Below are 24,241 nucleotides of genomic sequence, written 5' to 3'. Positions count from 1 at the left end.
CAACCAGCTCTCTCTACATCACGCTTGTAACCATGCTGCCTTCCCAGCACCAAGCTGCATTGTACATCCAATACAACATGTATATAGAGAGCACATTGTGAGTTTCCTTTCTCCAACCCATCCTGAGTGTGAACCAAACAATCTCATACCCCACACTGTACTTCAGAACGCATTACTCAGTCGGGATGTTCAAACCTGGAACTAGCGGATGTCCGGTCAACTAGAGGTCACAGCCTCAAGTTGGATGTCCGGTCAACTAGAGGTCACAGCCTCAAGTTAAATAAGTCACAAACACAGAAATTGTCAAAGTGAACTTTTTGTTATAAGAGTTGTGAAATCTTGAAATAACCTGCCAGAGAGTGTTGAGGCGGCACCGAGAGTGAGTGAACTCCTTCAGGACCAGACTTGACAAGCACTTTAGCAGGTACAGATTCATTCTGGACCGGTAGTGCTTAACAGAGAAATGACCGACTTGCTACAGAGCTACAGCGTTCTGGAGCGAAGAGAATAAGTGAATAAAGTAAAGGAAGTTAACTGACAAGAACAAAAGAAGACTGAGCCCCATCCCTCCCCTAACTTATTAAATTTCTGGGTGCGCCCCGGAACACTGTTGTGGGTTGAGAAGAATGAATCTCTAACTTAAATGAGGGATGATAGAATGTATTAAGTTCCTCGATATCATGGTCATAGAAGTGTACGGAACATAAGTACTGAGCCAGAGCAAAATTAGCAGACAGAGAAATGGGATAGAGAAAGCTGAACATCCGCGGATCTGTTAGTAAATGAGATAAAATAAGGAAAACAGGTTGAGACGAAAACTTAAATAAAAGAGATACAAAATATTTGGAAGCTTTTAGGCAGAGTATCAGGATTAAGCGAATACAGATGAAAGATCTACAGTAAATTAAATTATTGTAGATGCAAAAGCCTAAGAAAATCGTCTCCATTGTAAATATCTATGCTTCACATTTACATTGCATACGCTTCTTATTCACTGAACACTTATTTCTCAAAACTAATACAAAATAAATATTATTAAACCTTTAAACCAACACCAAAAGTCGAAAGGTCATATTCATAAGATACAACGATTAAACTACTTCCCCTCTCTCTCTCTCGCTCTCTCTCTCTTTCATTGACTAATTCCCTACCTCCTCCCATCTCTCTCTCTCTCTCTATATTCATCCCAATGTCTCTCCATCTCATTTCCCGTTTCTCTCTTTGCTTCCGCTTCTCTCCTCTCTTCATATATATTACCAGTCTATTTTGTATCTCTGTTTATCTACCATTCTTTCTCTGTTCTACCTCATTTAGTAACTTCCCTCTAACTATCTGTACCCACCTCTCGACTACACTGTGTGAAAATGTAAAAGGGTGAGTGTGAATGTGCGAGCGGGACTGTAAATGTATAACTATGACTGTAAATTAAAAGAAAATGTGTAAATGTGGTGGTAAAGTAGTGAATATGAGCATAAATGTGGATGCTAGAATTAAATACCGATCAGTTGGTGCGAGGATTTAATGAACAATCGAAATTATGAATTAGAATAATATTGCCTAGATAGTTGGTCCATGTTTTTGTTAAGGAAACTGTATACTGTATGTGCATTTTTATACTCAGCAAAACCGACTCTTAAGTACAAATACTGTGTTTTTTTACCCCGTGAGCATTAAATAATCATGAAACATATATAATTACATATGACCTGCAAGTGAAAAATTACTGTCACCGAGTTTATACATGACTTATACCACAGTAAGTCGCACATCATGTAAAAGTTACTACTATGATCTCATTCATTATTAAAACTGAGAACAGGTATAATATGTGTTCAATGAAATGAAGAAACTTATAGTACAGAAAGCTGCCCCAGGGAACAGCCTGGGTAAGCGTGTTCATAAGGCTGTATGAGAAACGTGAGCCTTAATAAGTGAGATAATAAGAGCGAGGTTGGCGTGCGAGAGGATCCATCACCTTGCCTGGCTCTTCTCCGCTCGACCCAAAATATTCAGTGAAGGTTTACCAACCTCTTCGAATATTAATCATTTCATTCATAATAAAAGGTATATATGTTTACAGATTATACTATTTTTCAATATATTTCTAAATTTAACTGTTTGCAAGTAGAGGACACCAGTAAATCCGGTTCATATCACTCAGGATATCATTATCTCACATAACAGGAAAAGACTATGTGGTAGCGTTCACCACTCAGTACATAACACCACAGCATAGAGAGAACACCATCATTTCACAATAAACCAACAATTAGAAACTATATATAACATAATATATAAGAATATTATTAGTGGAGGGGTAGCGGGAAGAGTTCATTCATAACTGTGGTGTGGGTCAGTTGGTGCTCCTGGCCATCACTAGTGCTATCAAGATGGCTACTAGTGGAAAGGCTCGGAACGGACAGCCAAAAAATATCTCATCATTAATCTCACGGTTGCACGGTGCCTTTACAGATGCTATGGCTCCACCGAAATTAGTAATAGAAAGACGAACTTTAGAAAAGACGTGGAAATTAATGGATAAAGTGGTAAAGCAGTGTCAGCAATCTAAAATGAACTTGAAAAACTCCCCTCCATTCATTCTGGACATTTTACCGGACACCTACCAACATCTCAGACTTATCTACACTAAATATGAGAATAACCTTGCTGCTCTTAATAGTAATGAGTATTTCAAGGTAAGACAGAGTTCATTGACTGGGTTAGCTTGGGGTAGTGAGTGGGAACCAACACCACACACGGGGGTTTACTGAGTTAATGTTTTATTTCAGTGGGTAGTTCAGTAAGTACTACTATTACACACCTCAATCCTGGTCACTCATATCACCACCTGTGTCCCTGTCTTAGAATAATGAAGGAATATATTACTGTATTTCTCAGGTAAATGTGTACCTAAGTAGTGTTCACGATCTCTTGTGTAAAGAACTACATTGTCAGTCCTTTAAATATCTTGAAGTTACTGTCATTTTGAAAGTAATGTAAAATGTACATTAAGACTGAAGAAAATGTACTGAGAATTATTATAACCTGGTGTGGTATTGATGTGTAGTGTGGTATTGCTTCTCTAATAACAACACAATCTTATTTTCTACAATATACAAATAACTTTAATTAATTTCTGATATTTTGGTTTTTCTTGGTGATGTTGAACTCAAACCATTATAACAGCTAGTGTAAAGTGAGGGACTTGGTACCTTGAACACATGGGGTAGTGGTTAAGTGTACAAAAATATAATGTGGTTTTGGTGTCATGTAAGCTATTTAATGTAGCTATGAAGATCTACAGTAAAGAAAGGATTAATACTTTATTTCTTGATAGATAAAATTTTAGTTTGGATCATCCCAGTATTTAGATCTCCAAACTAACCTAACCTAACCTGACCTAATTTGACCTATTCCCCGGATGACAAACTAAAATATTACCTCTTAATATTCTTGATTGAAACTTTATTTATGATATATATGTTTTAGTAGATCAAATAACAGTCCATTATGGTGTTAAGAACAGAACAAGTGTGACCGCCAGAAGTACGTTGATACAAACTGTGTTAACTCATCTGTGTGTGAGTGTGGCAAAGGTTGTGGGGCTAAACCTTTGGCCATAACTAAAGACAATCCTCAACATTTTATATTGTCTATTTTAGTAAACTTCTATATAACATCTCCAGTGAAGTGTCACCTGTTGTAAACAAGACTCTTCATGTTGGCTGTTGCTTTTGTGGTTCTTTAAAAAAGGAAAAATGATCAAACCAAATTATACCTACATAACCTTAATTGATGATCATAGAATATGTTTTAGTTGGGTTAGGTTGGGTTGGGTTGGGTTGGGTTGGGTTAGGTTAGGTTAGGTTGGTTTTTGGTGATTTTTCTATGTTTTTTTTTTTTACACAGAAAAAGGGGTAGGTTAAGTTAGGTTATATTTCTTTCGGTATTAGAAATATCATAGAAGAAAAATGTCTTAGAATGGTCTAAACATTCGGAAAAAACATATTTCTCACACCGAGAGAGAGAACGGTGTATTAATGACAGAGAAGATAGACAGGTGCACGAGTCAGTCATACGGTTCTGAATGAAAATTTTGCAGGAACATAAAATTATAAACAATTAAAAGGTGGGGACTGGATGTAGATTATAGCATGTGGATGACTTTTCTTCAACAGAGAAAAAAAAGTCATGAAATGCATGATGTAGTGGTGTAAGGGTTCTGTAACTCTGGATGACACATCTCGTACGTCCCAGCTTACAGGGGAACGGATGCACCAGTATCAATACATCAACTTGAGCATATTTTTATTCTTTGGCTGGGTGACATGTGGTTCATCTTTGGTGTTCTCATTTTATCTAATAAAAATTGGCCAGAGGTATACCAGATGTTGTTGAAAGTTCTTAGCGACCATTATACTAATATATGAAACAGAACTTTTTATTACCTGTAGCAAGGGTCAGTCATTTATATTATTTATAATGAAGAATCACTTGAAATTGCCACCCAAAACAATCATTGGTAGAGGGACAGAGTTAAAGGGACACTCACTTAACAACATTACCATAAACAATCATTGTAGACCTAAAACACTATGATTTAATGCATTTATTTATGTACCATAACATAAAGACACAATGTCATGGCAATACTGTATAACATCAATAAGTACAAAATAATGAAGAAAAACAATAATTGGGAATCACTGGTGCATGTGTGGGAGGCAGAGTCAACACCGGTTTACATCGCCACCGTGAGATGGCAGCATTTACCCGGTAGCAAAGATCATTCCACATTCGGAGGAAGGTGGTGCAACCTCATGGGACCTTAAACATTTTTTGAATGCCGTCACGAAGACCCGGTTATTGCAGCTAACTACAAGTCTATCGGGATTTATTCTGGTATTACAATGAAAGGGTTAAATACTGGTGTGGTATCTACATGTTACCTTTAATTGTATGCACACTAATGTATAAAACTGACAAAAACAGTAAAATATTTCTATTCAGTGGCCAGACCAAGGTAGGTTAGCTTAGGTGATGCTGTATGATGAGGGGTAAAGGCTTAGCTTAGTTCTGTGGGTTTTTATTATTAGGGGGGACCTTGACCAATATGTGCGAGTTGATACCTGAACAGCTATTTTTGATTAGCTATCACCAACACTTATGAAGCAAGAAATGAGAACCAACCAGTCTAAATTTAACAATCCTTGGTGAGGTTGGTTAGGTTAGGTTTGATTGTTTCTTTTAGTTTGCCCCCCTTGTTTTGAAACTTATTTTGTAGCACTCACTGGAATTATACAGTAGTCTGTGCTCGACGACAAACACAGGCCTAGTGGGAGATATCTTGTCAAAAATATTGTGGTAAATCACTAAGACCACAGAGCCAAACTGAATCTTTATCCTCTTGGCTTATGTATATTTTTACCCTTTCATAAATTATACCTAAGTTTATTCAATTATGGTATCTTCAGTTTCTCATCTACCTCATTGCTCTGCCAACTTGTCAGGTGACTCAAACTATAGGCTAGTGGAGAGGAAATCAGTCTCCTCTATTGTGTAATGCATAATATACTGTCCTTAATTGTCTGTTTATAATTAAGGTGAGATTATATACAGTATTAGGTTACTACTTTGCCAATGGAGGTTTTACACTAAAATTTCATAGTAGGCTTTCAGTCCAGCAGAAGTAGGGCAGGGCTGTGAAAATTAGTTCTGCTAGGATATATGTATTTACAGTATAGGGTCTAGGTAAAACAAACATTTGACTGAAGTTGACTTAACCCTTTGGATGTGTATTTCATCTCTAAACAACATTTCCAAATACAGTAGTGTCAGTTCTCCAGAAAAACATGAAAATGGAAACTGGTTCATTATTGCAACATTGAAACCTGTATTTAATGGACTATATAGAGATTAAAATGTGTTATATTGAGGGTCTGTTACATGGAGGCTTCACTGTACTGTACTTTTTATCAAGACAAAACCATAGTGTCCATATGTCATTAATAGTTCTTAAAACAATATTTGACAGCAGGGGAAAAAATATGAAGGAAAAATTAAAATGAAATGTTGTATTTATGGACTCCTCATTTTATGCCGTACATGGTGTCAGGCTATCGAGGAATCTCCTTTTAAAGATTTCAAAACACCGTTGATAAGATTTGCACTCAAAGTACGCCTCCAACAGAGCGACCCTCTCGGCCCGCTTAAGACTCATTGTCGACTGACTCACACTTACCTCCCTCTACCCGCTTATGCGTGAAGTCACGTGACTGGTACATTACTCAGCAATCTTCTGCGATGTTTCCAGCATGTGCCGCGTGAAACCATGGATGGCTATCGTTAGTCATTAAACTACAGTACCTGTACTATAAATTGCCAAACTTTGAGTATGGGTTGTTTTGAGACACCCTGTATTAGCTAACACTATACAAGGAGCGCAGTGGTCGAGTGGATACAGGAGTCGCCTTCTGTTCCAAGGATCGGTGGTTCAATCCCTGGGCACTCCCAGTTCACCCAGCAGTAAATGGGTACCTAAGCTTACAACTTGGGGAAGTGAAGGCGGTCGAGTGCAGTACCGGCCATGCTGCCTCCTTGTGTACTGAAGGCTTAGTATACAGTGTGTTGTATCCACACTGCCCCTAACAGGCAGTCATGCCTATGGGACCAACTTTCAACACTATGCAGTATCAGATGTTAAAAATTCTTAAAACCTTTGCTCTGGCATTCGAAAGAAAATACCTACATACCATAATAGATTTTTACACTCACCATTAACCACTGTGCTGAATAAAACTGCCTAGCATTGGGGAATTAAGATATTAAAATTGGCATTCAGTTGTGAAGGAGTTAACTAAAATATATGCTGGTACTGTATATCATATATTTTTTAATTTTTTCTGGTAATGGAACCAACACATTACAATTACTTAATACCTGTACAGTATTCTCATATAAGAAACATATTGGGAGGTAAGATAGGGAGAACAAAAATACCCAGCTATATAAGCACTCCATAAAGTTTATACTGGACCCACCTGAGCCTTCACCTTCTCCTAGGGTGATTGAGTATCAAATTCCACTTCCCTCCTTAAAAAAAGCTCCCATAAGACCACATGAGCCCCAACTGCATTGTGGTGTCATGCATGGCTATACTGTTGACATGAGCTTTGATCCTTCCATCTGACCAGTTGCAAATTTTTCTCTTGCAAAGTGAGAGTGGTAGAAATAGGGTCTTCACATTGTAGCATAATTACATTAAGTGAGTCCGCGTCTATCACCCCATCTGTCTGCTCTGTTAAAGATTTTCACCTTGATGGGGTACAGTACAATACAGTATTTATTTTCAGTATACATGCATTATATTTTTTACTTTTTGAATTCCATGTTATCAGATATTATCTAATCACAGAGGACATACAAATTTTATAAAAGGCACTTAAACCCTCACATATTCACTGATAGAAACAGGAACCCACCTTGACAGTGTGTTGTGAGACTTTTACTCTGAGAAAATAGTGCCAATTACTATTCTCTTTTTAATGGAAACAATTTAATTCTGATAACTACTTTGAACACTTCCCTGTAATGCAGTTCACAATGTACAATAAAATTTGTCAAAAAGAGAAAATGTAAAACATTATACACTCACACTCTGAATACCGGTAACTTCGTTCTGGAATAATATTGGACCTGTATCAATTTTCGAGCGTCTACACGCGTGAGTTTTTATATTCATACTCTTATAGTTACGTGGATATCCTTATATATTTATATATTAGATGCTACAAACCATACTTTTGTAGTGCCTTCGGGTGTGGCACTGTTCAAAGCATGGTTGAAGGCAGAGAGCAGTGTCACATTCCACACAAATGTACTGTACAGTATTGTACATTGTGTCCTTATGTCATGAAACCAAAGAATCTATTGTTTTTTCCCGACTACTGTATTACCCTTGTAATAACAGGAAAGGGTCGACCTCCCTACTCTCCTCGGAGATACTGCTATGAGTCACCCCCACGGCCTGCATCATCAAACAAAATCTGTGGGCACATACTGTATGCATCATCATTTTATCCAGTCCCAAAGTATTTGGGCCAACAGTAATAGAATTGAGGCACCTAAAAAACTACAATATTTAGGGTTGACTGTAGTGATTTATAGACAGCTAGGGGGTGCATGAGCAGTTCTGTACGGAGGTGTTTCAGTACAGTACAGGAAGTTTAAAAGGCTAAGAACAGTGGATATACTGTATACAGTAGATTAGCTGGTATAATACTGTACAGTTTAGTGAGAATGGGTCCCATATGCCTGACATCCCATTAGGGACATGGTAGCCACTGCATGATGAGGACTTAAGCCTTTAGTACACAAGGAGACAACATAGTTGGCACTGCATTCTACAGGTACTGCCTTTCACATCTCCAGTGTGTAAAGTTAGATTCTCATTCTGCTGATGGGTTGATGGGCTCTACCGCTCACTCAGTGAATGGCTGTTTGATTTAAACAGGTGACCCATTGTGTCAGGTGATTGCCTGGTAATCATATAACACTAAGAGTTGGAGCAGAGGTGCACTATGCAGGGTATGTGATGCATTGTTCTCCAGAAACTAAAGATTATTAGGTTAGACTTTCAAAATTGTCAATGACATTAATTTAGCATGTGGCACCCCACAGTCTTAACTTGCTGAAGATGTGCAGGAGGGAATATCTCCCACAATTTATGTTTTGATTAGTTTTAAAAGAAGTTTTTTGTTTTTATTAAAATGGATATTTTTGCATTTAAATTGCGAATTTCTGGGTATGAAAGGTAGCGTTTTGGAACTGAGCATCCAGGAAAAATCTAGCCTTAAGTTAAGGCTTTTAGAGAGGGGGTGGAGTAATGGTGGGGGTCTAGTACAGTACAGAACTCAGCCATCTTGATAAGGCTTATTGTTTGTGGTTTAACTCGGTTTTATTTTATTTATATTTGTCAATACCTTGAGGGCCTAGCAACTGTTCCAGTCTTTCTGGAAAATTTGCCATTAATTTTTTCTGCTGTACTTTGATGCCTTTCATGCCGAGGCCTTGCACGCTCTGCTGTTAATGGTGGTCCATCTTTGGTGCTTTTGATAGTTTTGTTAGAGAGAATCATTAGGCCTAGCTACCTGTTACTAATAATCTTATCTCTCATTCCCCACAGGTGTTTGTGGAGAACATGATGAGAAAGTGTAAACAAGCTCTGCTGCTCTTTAAAGAAGGAAAAGAGCTAATGTTCGATGAAAGCTCTCACTGCCGCCGCAACCTCACAAAACTCTCACTCGTGTTTTCACATATGCTGTCAGAGCTCAAAGCCACATTTCCTCAGGGTTCCTTCGCAGGGGACCAATTTCGGATTACAAAAGGAGATGCCGCGGACTTTTGGAAGAAATGTTTTGGTGATAGGTAAGTTGAAAGGAAGACTTTTTTTTTTCTTATATCTTTACCAAGTGAATAGGCTAAAAGAACAATCTGTATTAAGTGGATGATATTTGCTGTTATGTTTCCCTGGTTCAATTCTTCATGACCTGACAGCCTCCAGGAACCTCTACCTGTTATTCCCAAGATCTCTTGTAGAAGTTACTTTAAATACTTGTCTGCATAAAAAGGATAGAGTCAAAGCTGGTGTATGGCAAGTGGTGCTAAGTTGGAGTTTAGTGAATTAGTTTTTGAGGGAGACTGTTACAGTATTTGGTAATGGATGTTTTATGGTATGATGATGGTCCTGTTTTAGTGTATGTGGTGAAGGAGGAGGAGGTTGGTGGAGTATGTTACAAGGGTGGTTGTCTGCAAGGCTTGTGCTAGGAATTGAGGAACAGTACTTATAATGTTGATGTGTTCCTTCTGTATAGGAAATAGTTGTCATTAAATAAAAGTGGTTGGTGTTTTTGGAGTTTATTCAACCTAATGTAGTTCTAAGATTGACTTTTTTGTGGGGTGTGTAGTGGTTATAGCTGGCACAGTTTATGATGATTCTGATAAATTGTATTTGTAAGTTATGTGTTTTCTTGAGTTGACCATAGGTGGTGATTGTGAGAACTTTTACTGTTTTGAGTTTATGTGTGAAATTGCATTATTTATTTTGTTTGTACTGGTGTGAATGTCTTTTGCAGTCTAATGCCATGATCAGAATTTGTGAGTGTGTTAAGGATGAGGGCGTGAAAACCATTTTTGTCTTGTTATGAAATTTCAAGGTGGATGTGAAAGGAGGGGTTCTTGTTTTAGCATGTCAAAAGGCTACTGTGAGTTTGCCTGTGTATGATAGAAGTACAGTACAGTACAGTATTGTATTGAGTGGGTGGCTGTAAGTCATGGATGAACAAGTTGAAAAGGGGCAGAAAGAGAATGGAACCCTATTCCTAGGCTTGTAATATTTTGCTGATGTAAATGTATTGTACAACTGTGTTAAAAGGTGTACAGTATTAATGTCTGTTGCAGCCAGAGTAGTTTAGAGAGGTAAATGTCTGGAGTAAATCCCATCAAGAATATATTGAGGTGATGGCGAAGTGAAAAGATGGATAACGAATTACATGGGAGCCAGTGGGATGTGAAGCTGAATGGATTTGATAACTAGTCTGTAACTTAAGTACACAGCATAAGCTTAGTTTTAGATTTGATGACTAGTCTGTAACTAAAGTACACAGCATAAGCTTAGTTTTAGATTTGATGACTAGTCTGTAACTTAAGTACACAGCATAAGCTTAGTTTTATAAGTGATTTGTTCAGTTTTAATTTTGGGATGTTGTGATTAACAGTATTGGGATGATAATGGCTGTTTACTGTATGGTAGGTATTTCGTAAAGTATCAAGGAATGGCCAAAAATTTCAGAGGTTGTTTATTGGACCAAAGTATTTTTAAATGAGTATTGGAGATGTAGTCTTGGCCTGAAGCTGAAAAGTTTAATACTTTGTGACGGCTGTTTGACTATGTACGTATAGGGAGTATTGGGCGGTTGGGTTTACATGACTGGTTTACTTGGCTTCAGTTTTCAGGTGGGTTAAAGCTGATGGGCAGATGGATAGTGTTTCTTAATGTGTTTGGTTTTTGAAATTTGAGATGAACTTTCTGGGTTTTTAGAAGTTCTTTGTGAATGGCAGGAGACTTGTTTGTGGGAGTTTTCTACGTTTGTGTCGATATTTTCCAATTATTTTATTTTTCCCGTGTTATATATGTCATGTCTTGTGGGACCTTTTTTTTTATCAACTTTGATTCGGTGTAATGTGTCTGTTGAAAACCTGTATATGAAGTAATATTTTACTCTGTACAGGAAGTTGTTTTTTTTAGGCCAGCGGTGGTAAAACTTCCTAAGGTGGATATCCGTTAGGTAGGGGAGAAGGATTGTTTTTAGGGCTCCAAAGGTCAGAGGGAAGGTGACCTACTTTCAGAGAATGGTTCTGCGTAGTAACTTGTATCTGGGAATTTATGTGTTAATTGGAGGAAGGTAAATTGTTAACACAGTATTGAGTAGATGAAAATGTATTAATGTATAAAGAAAAGAAATCTGAATTGTTTTACATTACTGAATAGAAAGTTAAATGTGCACTACAGTATACTTACAAGAAGCAGTCAGGATATACTGACCTAGAACATGGACAAAATAATAATGGGTTGTAATTAAACACCTTCCATTTTTAGTCAGAGGAAATACAGTAATAAGGTGGGTTTGAAGAGCGTCCAAAACAGAGAGATTCTATTCTTATGTTGAGAGTTTAAAAAAAATTTGTCCATTATGGTCAAATTTAATCCGTATATTTGTACATTTGCAGGATATATCTATACAGTCCCTATATTAACAGTATACCGTACAGTGTTTCCCATACCTATGTTTTTCCTGTCATGTTACACTTATTTGGTTGTACAATACACCGGTCACACTTCATGAAGCTGTGCCCTATTGGGATTTAATGCTTGTAAAATAAAGTACATCTACAGTACTAACTGCAAAATCCTATTACTCCTTTAACCTTACTTACATAGAATGGGAAATGAAATGGTAATTTGTACCTTTTTTTTTCAACTATTAATTTGGGAACAAATAAAAACTTAGGGTTATGTAGATCTGGATGTCATCAGTATTCAAAGTATAGCACCACTGTTTCCACACACCCTTTGAGCTGCTCTTATTTCTTTACTCTACGATTCTACTATATTAAACTAACAACTATAACAAATTGACAAAGATGACATATGCAACGTGGTGTATAAGCATAGATAAATGCAGGTTGAGTTTGTTAGGTGGTTGGTTGAGGGATAAGTCAGCTGGTCCGACAGCCAAGGTCCCCGTGCACCTGACTGGCACACCTGCCTCCTGTACCTGTCATCCATAAACATTTTGTTTGCACTGATCACTGCTAGCTGTTTACACCGAAGCCAAATAATTTTTTACAGAAAAAACATTTTGAAGAATGCACTGTACTTCTACACATATTTTACCTGCAATGTCTGTGTGGCCAGGAGTGGTGTTCTTTGTGGGTGTGAGAAAATTGCTTCAGAAATTTCCTCTTATGTTTTATCTACAGTGCTATGACAGTACATTTATTTTCTTTGGCACATGGGTGGAAGACTATTATAGTGATGGTAACATAGAATATACGCTTCCCAGGACAATCCAAACCGTTCTGACCTGACCTGACCTAACCTAACCTAACCTAACCTACTGCAGTGTAAGGAAGTGTCTTGTTATGACTGATCATATCAAATGTTTCAAAGTTGTTAGCCTTTAACAGAGAAAAAAAGTGATTGTGGGTTCATTATAAATGTTTTCTCTGTTGACTCTCGGTGACTGATAACTGACAATGCCAGGTGGCTGGCAGTGACAGATGGTTTACAGTGACTGTATTCTGGTAGCTACTGGTGACTTAAATTGTGACAGAGACTGATCACTAATAGGGACTAGAGTGGCTGTGACAAGAAACTAGTAGATGTAATTAGTGATAAGGCTTGTAGTAACAGGCAATTGGGTGTAATTGGTAGGAGTCGCTAACTGGTTGCTGATAATGGTTCGTGATGACTCTTGTTTAACACTGACTGGTAGTGGTGACCTGTGGAGTCTGGTGAGTAAAAGTGGTGGTGGTTTTAGTAAGGAAATGACTAATGCATAAAAGTTTTCCCACCAGATGACACCGACAACAGCCAAACACACACTGACCCAGCTGTTGTCCCACCCTTTTACCCACTGTCCCACCCTTTTACCCACTGTCCCACCCTTTTACCCACTGTCCCACCCTTTACCCACTGTCCCACCCTTTTTACCCATTGTCCCACCCTTTTACCTATTGTCCCACCCTTTTTACCCATTGTCCCACCCTTTTTACCCATTGTCCCACCGTTTTAGGATAACAAATCTCAAGTGAGAATATTTTTGTAACAACTGATCAGCATCGTGTCGCAGTTACTAAGAGAAGGTTAAGAGGTATCTCGCCTGACACTTGGTGGAGGAACGAACAAGATGAAGTATCGGTAACTCTTTTCACTATAAAAGGGACGCGCTTTTATTATTTTATTTGGCCAATGTCGGAAGGGGGGTTTATTCACCGTCACAAAGGGTTAAAGGTGAGTTAGACCTACGGTTAGTCGACCTATGAATGGTGAGGTATGGGGGGTTTATTCACCGTCCACAAAGGGTTAAAAGGTGAGTTAGACCTACGGTTAGTCGACCTATGAATGGTGAGGTATGGGGGAAGAGATACTGTACCAGAGAATGTAGTGTATACTTAGTGTGTTAGGTGATGGAAGGGAATATTTGGATTAATTTATTACAGGGTTGTGGAGGAGAGAGCTGGGGAAGGTTGTGCAGGAGGGCTGGGAGGTTGCTGGGGAAGGTTGTGGAGGAGAGGGCTGGGGAAGGTTGTGGAGGAGAGGGCTGGGAAGGTTGTGGAGGAGAGGGCTGGGGAAGGTTGTGGAGGAGAGGGCTGGGGGAAGGTTGTGGAGGAGAGGGCTGGGGAAGGTTGTGGAGGAGAGGGCTAGATGGGGTTATGAAGGGGAGGGCTGGGAGAGGTAGCTGAGCCGGTAAGTGACAGGGTACCACACCGCCTATTGCTCTCCCCTTTTGTCTTTTACAGTACTTCAAAAAATCTACTGATTCAGCTTCATGAACGTGTGTGTGTGTGTGCGTGCGTGCGTCCGTCCGTCCCAGCTGTTGTAATAGGCTGTTGTGAATCCCCTAAATTAATGAGACATGAGGATGACCCGGTGCCTGATGGAGTTGTTTATCATCCCACCTAATAAATTCTGTCACCTGCTACACCAACATGCAGGTATTGATCCACGGCTTGGTACCATATAACTGGCATGGAGAAGATACCGAATCACTGGGCAAGGTGCTGGACCACGGCCACTGTCATTTCAAGTTTATTATGGTTGTCTCTTATGAGGTATTGTCTCGTCATACTTAATACTGTCCTTTGATGCTGCCAGTCACTCTTATGTCTTTCTTACCCATATTGGTTGTACAGTATTTTCCTCCTTCATGCCCTTCTCCTCCTCACTGTACCTGTCACACGAGTCTTATGTTTTGTTATAAACTCGCGTTACTCCAGGTTGTACAGTATTTTCCTCCTTCATGCCCTTCTCCTCCTCACTGTACCTGTCACACGAGTCTTATGTTTTGTTATAAACTCGCGTTACTCCAGCCACCTCGTCACACCTGTCATGCCCCTCAGTCTAATTATTGTGGGTGTGGCATATACTGGGTGTGGCATATACTGGGTGTGGCATATACTGGGTGTGGCATATACTGGGTGTGGCATATACTGGGTGTGGCATATACTGGGTGTGGCATATACTGGGTGTGGCATATACTGGGTGTGGCATATACTGGGTGTGGCATATACTGGGTGTGGCATATACTGGGTGTGGCATATACTGGGTGTGGCATATACTGTGTTATACTGGGTGTGGCATATACTGGGTGTGGCATATACTGGGTGTGGCATATACTGGGTGTGGCATATACTGTACTGTATGTGTTAGACTGTGCTTCAACAGAATAATTGGAAGGTTGTAAGCAGAGGTGTTTAGTGTTGCCTCTTTTAGTACATTTTGTGTGTATGAAATATTATAGACACTACTGATACTGTATGAACAACATGTTAAATTGCGTGAGCGTACGAAAACCTTAAAGAACGTCCTTTTAATTATGTGGTGCAAATATATTCTAAATATATCCAGTTTATTCTTTTATTATTCAAATTATCTCATCACTGGAATATTAATTGTAGGGGGCCAAGCTTATCAGTGAGTGAAGGATCAAAACTGTTTGCTTAGATAGGCAGGAAAATTGAGGTGTGTGTGTGTGTGTGCTTTATACAATAGAGAGAAAGAGAGATCCACAATAATTATGACAGGAAAAAAAACCTCACGTCTTAATATTGAAGTACTGTGCCTGTTATCACTAATCCTGCCCTAGTTTTATGTAGAGTGGATCAAGGGGGTACAGAAACCTCAAACAATAAGGGATCTGTTATATATAAGGACTATTGAAAGGTTGGGTGCAGAATATTGAGTAGAAATAAACCTTTCACATTTTGCCATATCTACAGTTTGAAGCTGAACCATATTATATAGCCATTTTTTTAATATTTGACGGTCATTATGGGGAACAGTCCTCTCGAGACATAATGGGTTAACTTAATTGGAAACGTGAATACAATACCAATCCGGCACTGTCTGGCAATGAAGTCAAATTCATGTTCCTTTGAGTTTTGGTGTTGCTGGATTGGAGTGCTCCTTAAGTTTCGGAAATGTACTGTACTATAATGTGTGTCCTGGAAGAGGGAAGGTAAATAAATTCTTTGTTCTCATTGAATTTGGAAATACTGTAACTACATTTCCACATATTATATATAAAGAACATCTGATTACTGGAAATTATTTTATTTATTTCGTCTGGTTTTTATAGGTTAGTTGTATGGTAGCATCCTGATTGGTATTTCTCTTACTTCAACTTGGGAAGGAAATGACGTTCTGATTAATGGTCTGAAGAAGCTGAACACTGATTGGTCAAAGGGTTATGAGAACTCTTCCCCAGCTTGTTGATAATTACAGTACTCTTACTTCTGTTAGTAATTTGCAGTGGTGGTGGATATTTTATTTATTTTTTGGAGGGGGGGGCATTATTGATGATATAATGCCCATAGTATTATTGTAGCTAATATAGTGCTGTATATATACTGTACTGTGCATTTTTACCACTTGTTGTGTGCAATGTTACATTATTTTACAGTACTGTACTTCATTTGTAAAGACTGAAAAGTTTACCATGCTGAAGGCACAACCACTGAAGCTAAAAGAGTGAGGGATGAAAAATTAGAAGTGTCATGTCAGCATATACTGTACAAGCACTTTATGATTAAGGTAAATTATGTGCATGAAAATACTTTAATACAGTAGAATCCCCCAAAACATTTGGTCTTGTGGTTTTGTGCTCAGTGTGTTGCTGTGGTTTGAAGAGGGTGGTTTGTCACTGATGGCTCACAATAGAGGTGTGTGTTTCATGTCTGGCTGAGGTAATGTGTAGGCCTTGTGACAAGAATGCAGTTGGTAGTGGACTTCTCCATGCCATTTACTCATTACAATGCAGTGTAACATTTTCTTGTATAGTATAGTACTGTAGTGTGCTTGGTCATTTATTCTGGATGCAATTGTACAGTAAAATAAAAAAAATTAACTTTTAAAAAATTTACTTCATGTTAGGAAATATTTTTGGTAATTCAAAAATCAGATTACATGGTGGAGGTGCTGAAACAAAACCCATTGTGAGCATCAGACAGGCTCAACAAGCAAGCATTGGTCCCATATTTAGAGTTTTTATTTTCTGTGTTCAGTGTATAAACACTTACCGGGTATGTATCTTTACAGTATACTGGTTCACTATATGAAATAATTCCATACAAACATACATTGTTCTTTATTCTTCCAGTAGATCAAATATTTGAGAAGTCAGTACAGTACTAGGAAGGGAAGTGTAAAGGTTCTTGAAGATTCCTAATAAATACACATTCCTGAAATTGTCATCTAGCAATAGCACATGCAAATCAAGATAGGTTCTTACTTAAAATATATGTACTATGTGAAAGTCAGGTAGCATTAACCCCTTGAGTACTATGAATGCCCATTCACTAAAATACGTTTACCCCTGAGAATGACAACTTAACCCCTTGAGTATAATGTTAAATCCCTTATGTATGATGCCTTATCTCTTTGAATGCTAATCCCCTTGAGTTCAGTAACACTCCACTCATGAGATAACATCATTGTACTCAAGGGGTTTACGTTAACATTTACCAAGTGTTGGGGTGAATGGTTGGTCTTGTACATTACAGTAGGCCTCAGCCATGATTACTTAAACCCATTCATATACAGTACTGTAGTTTGAGATGCAACAACCCAAGTATGAATACAACCTAGACCATTCCTACAATATACATGTACGTATATCACTTTAATTAAAACAGCTTAGTCCCTCTAGCTGGCAGCCATACACAGCAATAGCTTTGTCAACAGTGGTTAATACAGTGCCGTACCATCCATAACCACCGTCACAGACACGAGCATACTGGTGTTTGTGTAGCATAACACCTTCTTGATCATCACCTGTCATTATTAACAGTTAAAACATCATCCTTATCAACAACACCAGTAGTAATAACAAGAACCTTTTCAATGTGACCTAATTTAATAATAATTAGTGAAGGAGCAGCAGTAATTTATCATTGAGACTAAGAGTGATTAGAATTACCCAGGTTAGTCATAGTGATATTCCAAGAGTGCCTCCTGCCACCCTCTAAACCTTCTTAGGTACCCACATTGCACGTCAAAGTTAAGAGCGACAGTTCTTTGTGCGTCATATCCGTTTGGGGCGAGGACCATCTAGTGAGCAACACTGAGGCTCACACAGAGGCTCCTGATAACGTGTTTATTCTTTTCATTAGTTTTCTGTGTGTGTGTTTGAGATACTGTAGTGAGTGTAGTTGTAGTTACCTCTGTGAGAATGCTTATTATTCAGTCAACACAAACATTAATTTTAATTGCTAAACAATGTTCACCAAAACTGACTCAGGAGATATTATATACAGTACAGTACTTTAAGTTAGATGGGCTGGTTTGTTTTGTTTGATCATTGGAAAAAGATTAACAATTTTGTTATACTTGAATATTTACAGAAATTGCATGGTTTCATGTTTTCTGCCCAATTTATGTATGGTACACTTGTGGTTTATATTGTACAAACTGTGTAAATAATAAATTAAACTGGAAATCCCAGAACTGGTGTAAAACAAAGACTGAACTAAGTCGAGAGAGCGAGAGATTCTGTCATCTTGTACAGTACACCAGTCAGTGCTTTCATGGGGTCATGGATCTACAGTATACTCCCATTATCATGTGTGTCTTTGTTACCATGTACACTCTACCATGCTCACAAGCACCATACCTATTGCTTTGTCATATAGATTCCTGTCACCATGATTAAATGATACTGCACTCCCATGACTCAAGACTAAATCATAGTATCACATTATTCATATCTACAACCATGGTTACATACACCCACTTTGCCAGGTTTACTTGTACACTACAGCTCCTCCCCGACATACGACCTGCTGGACTTAAGACCACTCGCACTTACGACCTGCCTCATTCATACCAAAATTTTGTCAAATTACATATTTTCAAGTCCCAACGTCAGTACACAGAGAAAATTTTCGTTTGTAATTCACTTTAAAATGGCTGGGAAGCTTAAAAATGAGAGTTTTGTGGTGCAGAGAAGAAAAAGAGACACCCATTTTATATTTTATATGTATTATTTAAGCATTTTCGACTTACGACCTGGATTTGGGTCCCTAACCCCGTCGTAAGTCGGGAAAAGCTGTATTGATACAGACAGTAGGCAGCTACCAAACAGGGAGGTACTACCACCTGGGAAGATATTGGAAGCATAATGTGTTGTCTATGGTAGACCCTGCTGCCATATGGCATAAAAAAAATTGTGACCAAGTCCCTGGCTGCTGATCTGACTTTCTGCCTCATTTACACACAATTTCAGGGTTTCAATTGTTTCTCTTACTTTGACAACACAACATACATATTGTTTCTCACTCTTGATTTGTTTATTTTTTTCCATTTTGTATTTATTTAGTTTTTCAACCCCCCCAGGCCCTGATGAGGGTCGGTGACCTGTGCCTGGGTGGGCTAATCCCCGTAAAAAAACAAAAAACAAACAAACTCCTACGACCATAATATTGTATAGCAACTACTTTAATCACATGTAGTGACTATTGAGATTTCATGATTATATAATTTAGTATACATAGATTAGCTATATACTGTAATATCGTCTTTGATCTCTTCATCACCTGTATCCATGCTGTTCCCACGACCCATTCATACCCAGCCCAACAAGCTCACATGCCTGACTTGTACCTCTGCCAGAGAACCAAGATCACATGGCCAGATTTGTTTATTCTGGCACAAATATAAATGCTCTTGTAGCTTCCTGTGAGTGCCCTGATAATATCCAGAGCAAGGACATTAGACAGCAGCTGGTGTGCCAGAATGTTTGAATGTGTCTGATGTTGCCTCACTGTGTTTCGCTTCCAATGTTGAAAATAAACACTTACTCCGGGTATTTTAAGCTTTACCTTGAATTCGTTCATACTGGTGTGGCGTGGCGGTAAGGCGTATCCTCCCTGGCACTGGTCCAGGTCATAGTAAGGCCTTCTCAGAGCTAATTATAAGAGCAATGAAACTCCCCCTGGCACCTGGTTTTAGGTTTACCGGAAGTAGGGTTGCCACCTGGTGATTCACAGAGTGCACTTTTTATCTGATTCATTCCCTCGAGGAAAGCTTGAGCAGTGACTATGATGACGGAGTAGTGACAGTGCTCATTAATGGTGGTCATCTGAGTTTAGTGTTGTGTTGACTTATAGGTTTCAGTTGACATGTTTACATTTCTTTAATCAGTCCATTATTTCTTATATTTTCATCTTTCTTCTGTCAATCTTCACATACTTTCTCACTGTATATGTCAGCTTTCACATAATTTCTTATAATTTATTATTTGTTAATCTCTTAGCATCTGTGCCAGTATCTTCCATTACTGTGGTTAATGCTTTCCTGAATTTTCTGGAAAAAATAAAAAAATATATATATACACACAAATGACATTTTCATGCCTTTGATTTAGCAACCTTATCTTAAACACTTTCGACACTGACACTCTCCAAACATTGTGTTAGATAACAAGTAGGGCAAAGTTTGAGAGCCACTGTTGACCTTAGGTGGCATTTGTTTACTCTCAATTTGCTGAACGTCCACACACAAGAAGTGACCGAGACAGCCACAGTAAACATCAAAACTAGAGCAATTCAGAGATCAGGAAAAAGTCTTTGGTGTTCATTATGCTGGATTCTAGGAGTATCTTTACACTTGATGGCAGAGTGATGTCACCCTCTTAGTGGTTCATATGTAGCGTGCAACAGTCCACAACATAATGGTAAAGGGATTCTACCACAATTTCAGCTGCAAAATTGTGGCAATATTCTTTCCAAGGAGACCATGTAGATCAAAGGTCTAAATCAATTTTGAAGCTCAGACAACCAGATACAACTGGTCCAAATTTCCTTCACTCTGTTAATTCCCACTTATGTCTGAGCGCTTAATTCTTGCTGCCGAGAGAAGCCTTAATTTTCTGCCTTTTCTTCAAATATCCTTTTCCTGTTTCTATGTTCTGTGTGGATTTCATATTTGTTGGGAACTTGCAGGCTAGCAACAATGGCCTCATCCACTAATCCATCCTACCACTCCCTCAGAAAAAGACGAAGGTTTTCCATGTCATCAGCAGCTTCTCTAATTTTCATCGTTGGTTCTTGGAGACTTTTCTGTACGATATTCACTCTCTCAAGTCGTTTACTCCAATATGAAACTACAATACAGGAACACCATGGTTTATGAACATTCAGATTATGACATTTTGATGTTACGAACAAGCCTCCTAGAACCTAACCAGCTGTATATGAATACTCCCTTGGATTTAAGAACAATTTTACTGTTATTACAATGGAAAGAAACATTAATGAAGCAAAAAAGGAAAAAGTTATACCAGTTTAACTACCAGTAAATATTCACACTTCGAAAAATAAATAAAAACATCATTGGTGCATAGTGGACCAGCTTTTGTATGGTAGAATATCTCGGAGCTATCCACACACGTTGATTGGTTTTGACTGGGTATATTTCTCCTATGCTGTACTGTATTAGGTGTATTTACATCTTTTTAATTATAAAGATTTACCGATATTTACTTTTTCATCGTGATTTATAGCAGAGGACAGTAATTAATTTCTCCCTTTCTCAATTTTCTCAGAACGGTAGTGCCGTGGAGATACTTTAGAGACACCTTGAGTGAAGTACATCCAATTGGCTCAGGGCTTGAAGCCATGGCTCTAAAATCCACCATAGACCTGACCTGCAATGACTACATTTCCAGTTTTGAGTTTGACGTTTTCACAAGGTAGGTGACTTGATGTGTAAACTGTCTGCTTCATACTGTATTGTTCTCTGTAGTGATAGTGGTAAATATTCAGGCCTTAGCCGAGTTGTTGTTTTGGTGCCAACTCTTTTTTCATAGAAGCAATAAATCTGATTCACTACTTTTTGAGATGATAAATGGTCGTATTTTACATTCTCTTATAAGCAGCAGAAATGGAGTAATCTGTGAATTCTTCAAAACCTTGTACAGCTTAAATTAACTACAGCCATTTTTCATCTTTTTAGCCACAGTTAAAATTATGATGCAGTGGTAAAACAGTTGAAAGAATGGATAAGTAATGACTCTCCTGGAGTGGTGTTCCAGTGGGTTTGTTTTCTGCTCTTGGGTACAGTACAGTACTTCTGCTATATTAAACCTGGGAACATATTCTGGTATTGTTGTTGTTCATCATAAGAGAGCTTGGTACAGTACTATAGTAGTGCCTTATGATGATAACCTTGATGTTCCTCAGATTATTCCAGCCTTGGCCCACGTTGTTGCGAAATTGGCAAATACTTGCAGTCACTCACCCTGGTTATGTAGCCTTCCTCACATACGATGAAGTTAAAGCAAGATTACAAAAATATATAAACAAACCTGGAAGGTAAGATGTGTTGATATTGTCAGATTGTGGTACATAACATGCTCAACACAGCAGTCATAGTATAGAAAAGAAACGTGGTTGCTATATAAGATCTGATATCTGTTTTTTTTCAATATTCTGATTAATTCCCCCTGTTGTATTTGATGAATCTATGAGGGTATAATACTGACTTGGAAATACTTTCACTTGGCAGACGTCTTTAAATCAAACTCCACCCAACAGTTATGTGTTCCGGCTATCATGTACACGGCTTGGTCAGTGGGCGATTGGCTACGTGACCAGTGATGGCAGCATCCTACAGACCATTCCTCAAAATAAATCACTCTGTCAGGCCCTCCTAGATGGACACAGAGAAGGATTGTAAGTGTGTTGAGAGAACTGTAGGAATGCAGCTAGAATGAATGAATGAGAGCAGGTAAGGAGGAGTTTGGTGCTCTTGACTCTGGCCTCCCTGCACTGAAGCAGAAGTTGGCTTGTAAGAGTGAAGAGTAATTTGCATGGATGGCTGATGAGGTGTGTTTTTGATGAGAGATTACAGCTTCTCAGGTGTAAATAGATGAGCACTATTAAGCTTATGTAATTCTAGGAGAGTAGAGAAGCAGAATTAAGCTTTATTAGACGAGAGAGAGGTGTTGACAGATATAAATACGTGTATGTAGTCAATGTAATTAACACATCAGTTAAAAAAGGTAACGTTGGATTAACCTTTATATAAAGTTTAAGGCAAGAATAAGAATTATATAATTGAATTCCCTTCCAAAGTTCTATGTTTCTCATATGTTTGGTGATATATGAACTTCAGTCACTGATTGAACATCAAGTACAGTACAGTAATGCAATTCTGGTACTGTAATTATCAGAAACAACGAACTTTAACAACTAGCCCGTTCACTACCCATCATCTCTTTGTGCGTGGTTACGGTATTATAAATTGGCTTCGTCAAATTATTGTGCATTATACTTCTGTTTGTCTGTACCATTACATTGATAATATCTTGCGTTTTTGCAGTTATTTATATCCTGATGGTCGAAATATCAATCCAGATTTAGCCTGGGTCGTACAAGCCACTCCAGAGGACCATATAAAGGTTGGTAATCAAGGAGCATCACGGTGTCCTTAACGTGACTCATCATCGTGCTTCTTTAATGGGAAACAAGGAATGAAAGGACAGTAGAAATAACTGAGGAATTAGATATGATTTGAGATGGAATTATTTGGACAATCATTTAGCAGATAATAAAATCACATATGGTACAATATTGGGGTTATTTTCTGAAGTACTGGATGAGGTTGTATGGATTGCATCTTATTAGCAGGATACTTTTAAATAAAACTGATAAAAATGGGTAAAAGAACATTAAGTAACATTTGTTGATTTTTGGAAAAACTTTACACAATAAATAACATACTACTCGACTCATTAGCTTGGTGAGAGTATACGACTCATAAGAGAAGGTGTTTGTACTGTCCCTGTACTGTTCACTAGCCCTTACTTGCTCGGTAATGACTACACTGGTGGGTCCTCATAGCAGAGAACCCTTGGGTAAAGTTACAACCTGCCAAGGGGATGAGGGCAGCCTACTTACTGCTAATCTTAATCAGAGGATCAGCATCGGTTTGACCACTCTGTATCATAATGATATTAGGCATAAAGAAGTGGGGCAAAAATCAAGAGAGTAAAACATTCTTAAGTTATTGGTGTGAGTTGTTGTAAATGTAAAGTGTGAAGGGTTATATAGCAGCTGGTGTAAGCACAGGAATTACAGCAAAAAAAATGGAAGGGTTAGAAAACATTTGTAGTATTTTTTGTTGCATGGTGCCAGGTTGAGTGAAGCAATAGGATTAACCAGATAAGTACAGTGGCCATTTTGTAACAGCAGAAAGACAGGATGAATGATAGTAGTTTAAAGATTATGAGTTTGCTCTTATCTAGCCACCTTGTATAATAGCACTAAATGTCTTGATACAGGAGGAAAATTATGTTCCCCTTAGAAATATTACAAACTGTGGAAATATTTTTTGTTATTAAAAGAATGAATTTACTGGGATAATAATTGGTATTATATAAAATGTTAGAGAAAAGTAAAA

General features: G+C 38.2%; 1 protein-coding gene across 1 annotated transcript in view; it reads left to right on the top strand.

Annotated features, from left to right (window-relative positions):
• The first annotated feature begins 2,207 nt into the window (after positions 1–2,207).
• Positions 2,208–24,241, top strand: part of LOC121869179 (E3 ubiquitin-protein ligase CBL-B-like) — a 63,695-nt gene continuing 41,661 nt past the window's right edge. The window contains exons 1-6 of the mRNA XM_042370400.1: positions 2,208–2,696; positions 9,185–9,426; positions 21,384–21,530; positions 22,021–22,152; positions 22,375–22,512; positions 23,162–23,240. Coding sequence (XP_042226334.1) covers positions 2,391–2,696; positions 9,185–9,426; positions 21,384–21,530; positions 22,021–22,152; positions 22,375–22,512; positions 23,162–23,240 — 1,044 coding nt within the window. The 5' untranslated portion in view covers positions 2,208–2,390. The remainder of the gene's footprint in view (positions 2,697–9,184; positions 9,427–21,383; positions 21,531–22,020; positions 22,153–22,374; positions 22,513–23,161; positions 23,241–24,241) is intronic.

The sequence above is a fragment of the Homarus americanus genome, unplaced genomic scaffold (genome assembly GCF_018991925.1).
Source record: "Homarus americanus isolate GMGI-L3 unplaced genomic scaffold, GMGI_Hamer_2.0 scaffold25467, whole genome shotgun sequence".
Lineage (NCBI taxonomy): Eukaryota > Metazoa > Arthropoda > Malacostraca > Decapoda > Nephropidae > Homarus > Homarus americanus.
This window is presented reverse-complemented; position numbering and strand designations above follow the sequence as displayed.